An 8992-nucleotide genomic window follows, 5' to 3' on the forward strand; every position below is an offset into this window, starting at 1 on the left:
TATCCACTTTTCCTTCCATCACTTTTCAGTGAGAAGGAAAGTTTTCTGACATGTCGATTATGTAAGAAGCCCAAAGAAAGAGGAATTTAGTTTTTTGGGGTGGAATTATTTTAATTGGCATAGTTAGTTAAGCAGCATAGTTATAACATCATGTTTTATCTTAATTGTGAGAGAGTTTGGGAATATAATTAATTGTCCTTGTCCATTGATAGACGCTTTGGTTATGATACATCTGAGAGAGATTCACTAGGTTGGAATTCTTCATGTTTGCTCCATTCAGATGTACTTAGCTTGGGTCCTTGTTATATTATGTATGTGTTGTTTTGTGTAACCTTTGAGGTTGACATATATAAGGGCAAATACTATGAAACTAAGTAGATATATAACTATGGGGAATTCACTGAACTTTTCATTTCTAAAATGAAGGGAATTGTAGTAATGAATGCTTAATAAATGTTTGTTGATTGGTAGTTTTAGATTAATTCTCCATTTCCCTCCATTTAGGCCATAGGTTCTTGTCTCATCCAGATACAAGGGTATTTTCTGGAGAACACTTCTTCCATTTTTCCCTGTGCTGGTTAGATATTCTAAGTAATATACTCTTAGTGGAAACATAGTCGCCAGAATTAGAATTCACCCTGTTTTTGTCTTTCTCCAGGAACACTCATAGAGAAATTATACTTTACAGAGAGCATTTCTTTCAGAAGAATATGAGATAAACTTCATAGATTAGGAAACTGAGGCACAGTGTCCTGTAGTTTTCAAATGTCAGATCCAGAACTTGACCTGAGGTTTTCTGACTGATCATTCTATTGCTATGCCATTTTCTTGTCTTATTGTTCTGCTTCCGTCAGTGGTATCTGGACTCTCTACCCTAGTCTAGATTTTTTTTTTTTGGAGGGGGGAAGGCAGGGCAATTGGGGTTAAGTGATTTGCCCAAGGTCACAGAGCTAGTAAGTGTTAAGTGTCTGAGGCCTGATTTGAACTCAGGTCCTTCTGATTCCAGGGCCTGTGCTCTATTCACTGAGCCACCTATGCTACTCCTCCTGCCCCAGTCCAGATTTTGAAACCTTATGTGATGCCTTACTCCGTTGGCAGCTCTTTTGAAAATACTGAGCCTTGAGCTGTGCATACTCAGTCTGTTATTCCATTGTTATGAATATACATTTTGTCAAAGTGCCAGCTGTAAAGTTGAAATAGTTTCAATTCCCAGTATAAGTTTTTTGATTTAGATGCAGCTACAACAGGCACTTTTAAAAGCTATGGTTCATAATGTTAATTTTTTTTTTGCCTGTTATTTGATCTTTCTGCCCTTCTTTTTTTTTTTATCCCTTCACAGTGTGTAGCTTAATGGGTGGGTATTCTTTATTTTTTTTTAATAGATTTATTATTTGCTTATTTTTGGCATTCTTTTCTTTTTAAGTTTTGAGTTCAAATTTTGCTTCCTCCCACTAAGAAGGCAAGCAAATATCACTTATACATGTGAAATCATGCAAAACATATTCCTGCATTAGCCATATCACCAAAAAAAAGTGAGACAATTACTTCAATTTGTATTCAGAATTCATCAGTTCTTTCTCTGGAGGTGGATAGTATTTTTTCATTATGAATTCTTTGGAATTATCTTGGATCATTGTTTTGATCAGAGTAGCCAAGTCTTTCACAGTATTTCACAATGATTTCCCGATTCTTCTCACTTTACTTTGCATCAGGTCTTGCCATGTTTTTTTTTCAGAAACTGTATCCTTGTTGTTTCTTATAGCACAATACTACATCAGAATCATATGCTATAACTTGTTAAACCATTCCCCAATTGATGAGCATCCCTTCAATTTCCAATTCTTTGCCACCACAAAAAGAACTGCTATAAATATTTTTGTATATTTAAGTCCATTTCCTTTTTCTTTGATCTCTTTGGTGTACAGACCTTCTAGTGGTATTCCAGGGTCAAAGGATATGCACAGTTTTATAGCTCTTTGGGCATAGTTTTAAATTGTTCTCCAGAATGTTTGGACTAATTCATAGTTCCACCAACAGTTTATTAGTATATCTGTTTTCCCTCATCTCATCCATCATTTGTCATTTCTCATAGGTTTGAGATAGTACTTCAAAGTTTTAATTTGCATTTCTCTAATCATTGATGATTTAGAGTATTTTTTCATATGACTATAGAAAGCTTTGATTTTTGTCTTCTGAAAGCTGCCTGTTCATATCCTTTAACCATTTTTCATTTGGGGAATGGGTCTTATTTTTCTAAATTTGACTGAATCCCCTCTATATTTGAGAAATAAGGCCTTTATCAGAGAAACTTGCTATAAAATTTTTTCTGTTGTTTCATTGTCAATGGTACTTTTTAGCAAAATATTGTTTTCTTGATTATCTTAAAGGAGATTAGGTCTCTTCTTGCATTTTGAGACTGTGATTGCCGCCCCTGACTCTTACTTCAATTCAAGTATGATAGATTCTGCTTCAGCACTATATTTTAACTCCATGTGTGTCTTTCTGTTTCAACTGTGTGAACAACATATTGTTTCTGGTTTCTAATCCATTCTGCTATCTCCTTCTGTTTTATGGATGAGCTCATCTCATTCACATTCACTGTTATGATTGCTAACTGTATATTTCCCTCTATTTTAGTCTCTTCTATTTATTCTTCTCTTTTTTTATTCTGTCTCTCCTCAAAAGTCTGTTTTGCTTCTGACTACTACCTTCTTTAATCTGTCTTCCCTTTTATCATCTTTCTTCCTCTTCCCTGTTCTCTTCAGCCTCCCCCAAAATATCTTAATCCCTTTCTCCTCCTCCTATTAGGTAAGATAGATTTCTATACCCAACTGGGTTGATTCCCTCTTTGAACCAATTCCAATGAGAGTGAGCCTCAAGCATTGACTGCTGGCCTCCCCCTGACCCCCTAGACATTTTTTCCTTCACTATGAAAGTTCATCATTGTGTGTCTTTTTTATGTGAGAAATTTTCCCCCATTCTATCTCTCCCTTTCCCCTTCTCTTATTGCATTTTTCTTTCTCACCCCACCATTTGTTTATTTAGTTATTCATTCATTTTATTTATTTATTAGAGATCATCCCAACTTGATGGACTCATATTCATGTTCTCTTTCTAGGTAGACTTCTTTTAACTGTGGCTTAATAATGATAAATTTCTTAACAGTTCCTGTATCATCTTCCCCTATAGGAATGTAAGCAGTTTAACTTTAGCGAATGCCTTATGATTATTCTTTTTATGTTTACCTTTTAAGCTTCTCTTGAGTCTTGTTTTTGAATATCAGATTTTATGTTTAGTTCTGATCTTTTCATCAAGAATGCTTAAAAGCCCTCTATTTCATTAAAGGATTAGTAGTCACTAAATGTTGATCAATAAATTGACTCTGTCTCTATATCTGTATGTTGAAACAAAATAGTTTACCTGTTAGTGGTGGTATATAAGAGTTCTTAAAATGCTGTCTGTAAATTTTGATCATGATATATAATGTGATAGCAGATGATGTAATACTCATTTATGGTGAGATTAACTTCTTAACACAAGATATTGTTAATGTCCACATCAAACTGATATTAAGTTGATAAGCTACAGAAAAGGATTACTGAGTATCCTCTAATGAAATCATATATTAAACTTGAATTTTTGTTTCTTTTTGGGGGCTGTAATTTTCAGCTTGACTTTGAAGGATCACTTTCCCCAGTCATTGCACCTAAAAAAGCAAGACCTTCTGACACTGGATCAGATGAGGTAATTATTGTGGTTCACTGCTAATGGGTTAATTTGTCATGCTGATGTTTGTGGTATCAGTTTTTATTATTTTATTGTTTCCATTGCCTGCCTACAGGTGCCTATTTAAAATTATGATGTTTACCATAGGGTCAAGTTTATTTGGATAGCACCCCCATGTACATTGAGCATAAAAATAAAAATCTAAACCAGTGTGTTCTGGCTCTGAGGCTCTGGCTCTGTCTGGTATTAAAGCAGTTGAATTCAGGGGAAAAAAAATGAAAGGAGTTATTTACTATCCAGTATTCCAAATAACTGGTTGATAAAACTTTTTACATTTGAGGCCATTATTGTGGCATCTTCCTAAGACTATAAGTTACCAACTGGTTTAGATCTAGCTTCACTAGAAAGAATCATCACATTGATGAAAGCACAAGTCATTGTTGTAGTGTAATATTCTAGCATCATAATAACTTAGAACTACCCTGAAATTAATCTCTTCTTCTCATTTGTTTCAACTACTTTTGTATAGCACCTTTTATTTTGGATGCACGATACACCCCAGTCCCTCTACCTTATCACTTTATCCATAGATGAATTTTTCCCCCTATGAAGCTTTGTGAAGATGACCTGTCATAATATTTGTGATCCATGGAAACTGTTTGGCTGTTCATATATGACATTATGATTTTTTTTTGATACTGTAAAATATGTTTAAGCGGAGAGGAGTCTGGGAAAATTGCAGAGTAGGTCAGAAAACTCCAAACTCTCAAGGGTTCCCCCACAAAAGAGTTAAAATGGCGCCCTAGAGCAAACAAAGTGTGGGTGGAGATAAATAAGAGCCTGGGCATAGCTGGGGTCCTCCAGGGACAATTTGAGAAGATCAGAAAAAAAATCCCAAGACAAGGTTTTGTCCCTGTGAAAGAATAAACACCTCCAGGTTATGTTCAATTTCAACTAGGCAAGTGACTAGCCTCTTAAGCAGCAAGCTCCAGCCCTGGGTTAGTTGGTTTGAGAGGTTGCTCCGGCTCAAGTGAGGGGGGTTGGGCACCTGAGCCCAGGAAGATCTTGGGACTTCTGCTGACCAGGAACACCAGACCCAGCTGTACTTCGAAGAGCTGCAGGGGTGAGAAGGAACCAGCACATGCTCAGTGAGTGCAGAAGCAGTGGGGCAGAGACCCCGCTGACTGTGGGCACTTACAGGAGATTGGAGGTTTCAGGCTAAAAGGAAGAACTGAAGATCTAGGGCAAGAGGCACTATTTCCCATACCCCAGGGCTAGAGGTGACTACAAATAATTAGGTTATTACCACAAAAAAATGCACAGGAAAAGAGAAAGAATCCAGGTATAAAAACCTGTTATGGGAAGAGACATGACCAGGGTTTATCCTCAGAGGAGGATATTAAAGTAAAGAAACTCCCAAAGAGTAATGTCAAATGGACACCTGCACAAAAAGAATTCATATGAAAACTTAAAAAAAGATTTCAAAAATCAAATGATAGAGATGGAGAAAAAATTAAAAAAGAAAATAAGAATAATCCAAGAAAAACAAGAAGAATATGAAAGGAAAGTTAACCAATTAGAAAAGGAGATTCAGAATCTTAAGGAAGAAAATGACACCTTGAAAATTAGAATTGGGCAAAGTGAAACCAGTGACATTATAAGAGATCAAGAAATGATTAAACAAAATATGAATAATGAAAAAATAGAAGAGAAAGTGAAACATCTTATAAGAAAAACAACAAATTTGGAGAATAGATCAAGAAGAAAAAAATTTAAAAATAATTGGACTAACTGAAAGTTATAATCAAAAAAAGAATCTTGATAAAAAATACAAGAAATAATCTAAGAAAATTGTCCTGAAGCATTAGAACAAGGGGGGAAAATAGAAAAAAAAAATCAGTCACCACTTAAAAGAGATCCTATGAGGAAAAGTCATAGAAATATCATAGTCAAAATTCTGAAACACCCAGCTCAAGGAAAAAATATTAAAAGCATCAAGATTAAAGCAATTTAAATATGATGATGCCACAATTAGAATTACACAAGACCTAGCAGCAGAGAAATTAAAGGACAATGAGTCTTGGAACACAAAGAGCAAAAGAACTGGGGCTCTGGCCAACAATATCATACCCCGCAAAGTTAAATATTATCCTGAATGAAAAAAAAATGAACATTTGATAAACTCTCAGACTTCCAAGACTTTGTTAAAAAAAAATCCTGAACTTAATAGAAGATTCCACATATAAGAACCATAAGGCATATAACAAAGACTGAATATGAGGGACCCATAAGGACAGACTGTTTATTTTTTACATATGTAAAATGGATATCTAAAATGCTTATCAATATTTGGGTAGTTTATAAGAAAGATTGGGGTAAACCTGAGAATGATATGAATTTAAAAAGCAAAACCATTTAGGAAAAGCTTAAAAGAGTAATTATTTGAGGTGCAAAAGGGAGAATTGATATGGAGGAATTAAATGGGGGAGGAGGACTGATAGTTCTGGTAACCTGCTTTCATTGGGAATGGGTTTAAGAGGGAACAGTACATATATATTTAAAAGAATAAAGAAGTCTTCTAAATTCAGAAAAAATAAAATGGTAGGGGCATAGGAAGGGGGGAGAGGACAAGGGAGGGATCTTTAGAGGAGAGAGCAAGGGAATGGGTAAAATAGGGGTATAGAAGGATGTTTAGATTTATGGGAATGGGAAGGTAGGGGAGAGAGGTAGGCAAGTCATAGGAGGGCAAGGTAGTGGGCAGAAGTAAAGTAGAGGGGGCAAAAGCGATAGGAAACGAGATAATCAAAGGACAGAAGTAGAATAGGTTCGGGAAAGTATATGTCTATATCTGTATTATGTATGTATAAGTATGTATTTATCTAGAGCTATAGAGAAACATCTAAACTTTTTTAGCCTTCTGGGGGAATGTTGGGGGAGGGGGAAAAGAATAAAGTGAAAAAGTGCACAGCAGAGAACAAAAGAAAACTCACAAGGAAGCAAAGAAAAGATGGACAATTCTCAACATGATGAGTATTACTTATCTATAGGCTTTCTTGAAATGAAAATCTCTTGTTACATATTTTGAATTTTGTCTTATGTTCTATGATGCACATGACATGTTTTTTTCTGACTTTACATTTAAGTCCCAATATTTAAGTTTATGATGTATTTTTGTTTCTTTTCTCTATCCTGTAATTGTATTCTGGTGTTTGAGTCTAAAATAAAATTTTGGAAGAAAACAAAAAAAAAAGTATGTTTAATCTCAAACTACTAGTACTGGAATTGTCACAAATAAATTAGATTTTTTTTTTGGTTGTTAGTATTTAGTTTTTCACTAATGAAAATAAAGTGATTATTGGGGGTAAAAGATATTATTAGGTTTATTATTAATACATATTTTTTTCTGTTCCTCTGATTAGGACTGGGAATATTTACTAAATTCAGACTACCACCAGAATGTTGAGTCTCATCTTTTGACTAGAGCATTGCATTTGAATCCTTTGGAAGTTTCACTTGTGAAGGAGGATGTTGTACATAACCTTACTTTGGATTCTTCTACACTTCTCTTCACTCATATACCTGCTATTTTTTTTGTGCTTCATCTTGTTTATGAGGAATTAAAATTGAATAGTTTAATGGGAGAAGGAATACGTTCACTTGTTGTTCTTCTAGTTCAGTTGGCAAGGTATGTACCATTTGCAAGTTAGAAGTATTCTGAAGGTCCTTAAATGAATTTATATTGACCCTAAGAATTTCATGAATGGTATATGGAAACTTATGCAAATAAGAATCAAGCATTCTTCCCCTTTATTTTGTATACCCTATATTAGAGTATTTGTACAGCATCTGCATCTTTTAGATTAATCAGTTGTAAGAAGTATTTTTACTATTCTCTAATTAAGCTTAGCCTTCAGTATTTGTTATGCTCTTAAAGTACATTCTGAATTCTTGCCAGATCCAGTTATGAGACTAGTATAATGGGCTACTTTGAGCTACTAAAGAAAATAATTTATTTAAGGTAAGGCTATATAATACTTGAAGTTTCTGCAGTGATTTAAGTATTGGGTGAAGGCTTTAAAATACTGTTGTTATGGTCATTGATCAAGTTGTTGTTCAATCATTCATTTGTGTCTGACTCTTCGTGATCCTATGGACCATAGCACACCAGGCCCTTTTATCCTGTACTATCTTCTGAAATATGTCTAAATTTATGTTCCTGCTTCCATGACACTATTTTATCCATTCCTGTCCTATTTCCCTCTTGCCTTCTGTCTTTCCCAACATCAGGGTCTTTTCCAGTGACTCCTGTTTTTATTACGTGGCCAAAATATTTCAACTTCAGTATGTGACCTTTCAGTGAATAGTCTGAATTAAATTATTAAAGTACTAACTGATTTGATCTCCTTGCTGTCCAAGGGACTCTTAAAACTTCAAAAGCATTGATTCTGCGGCACTCAGTTTTCATTATAGTTCAACTCTCACAGGCATTCATTGGACCTTTTTCTGCAGGCAAAGTAATGTCTCTGCTTTTTAGTATGCTGTCCAGATTTGCCATAGGTTTCCTTCCAAGGAGAAGCATCTTTTAATTTCATGGCTACAGTCGGCATCCACAGTGATCTTTGAGCTGAAGAATATAAAAATCTGTCATTGCTTCCATTTCTTTCCCTTTCTATTTGCCAGGAAGTGATAGGGCCAATTGCCAAGATTTTCAGCATTTTTTTTTTTAATGTTAAGCTTCAAGCCACCTTTTAAACTCTCCTCTTTCACCCTCATTAAGAGGCTTCCTAATTCTTCACCTTCTGCCATTAGAGTGGTATCATCTGCATATCTGAAATTGTTGTTTCTCCTGGCAGCCTTAATTCTGGCTTTTAATTCATCCATCCCAGCATTTCACATGATGTACTCTGCATATAAGTTAAATAAAGTGACAATGTACAGCCTTGTTGTACTTTTTTCCAATCTTTTTTTTTCATTTTTCAAATGCTTTATGAACATCATTCATTTCTGCCAGATTTTGAGTTGCATATTTTCTCCCCGTTTTTCCCCTACCCATTGCCCCAAAATAGCAGTCCCACAGACTATCCCCTCCTCCAATCTGCTCTCTCCCATATTTTCTCCCATACCCTCTTTGACTTTTCCAGTAGGGCATGGTGGATCTCTATGCCTCAGTGCCTGTATATCTTATTTCCCAATTACAAGTAAAATAGTATTAATAATAGTATATATATATATATATATATATATATATATATATATATATATATAT

The 8992-nt window shown here is 34.8% G+C and overlaps 1 protein-coding gene across 3 annotated transcripts in view; it reads left to right on the forward strand.

The window, feature by feature from the left end:
* Positions 1-8992, forward strand: part of ANAPC1 (anaphase promoting complex subunit 1) — a 179019-nt gene that overhangs the window by 48830 nt on the left and 121197 nt on the right. For all 3 annotated transcript variants that reach the window (XM_069075562.1, XM_069075564.1, XM_069075563.1), the window contains 2 exons: positions 3670-3744; positions 7146-7411. In XM_069075562.1, the coding sequence (XP_068931663.1) occupies positions 3670-3744; positions 7146-7411 (341 nt within the window). The remainder of the gene's footprint in view (positions 1-3669; positions 3745-7145; positions 7412-8992) is intronic.

This window comes from Petaurus breviceps, unplaced genomic scaffold (genome assembly GCF_028583685.1).
Source record: "Petaurus breviceps papuanus isolate PSGF00001 unplaced genomic scaffold, PetGlider_PUasm1.0 90919, whole genome shotgun sequence".
Taxonomy (NCBI): domain Eukaryota; kingdom Metazoa; phylum Chordata; class Mammalia; order Diprotodontia; family Petauridae; genus Petaurus; species Petaurus breviceps.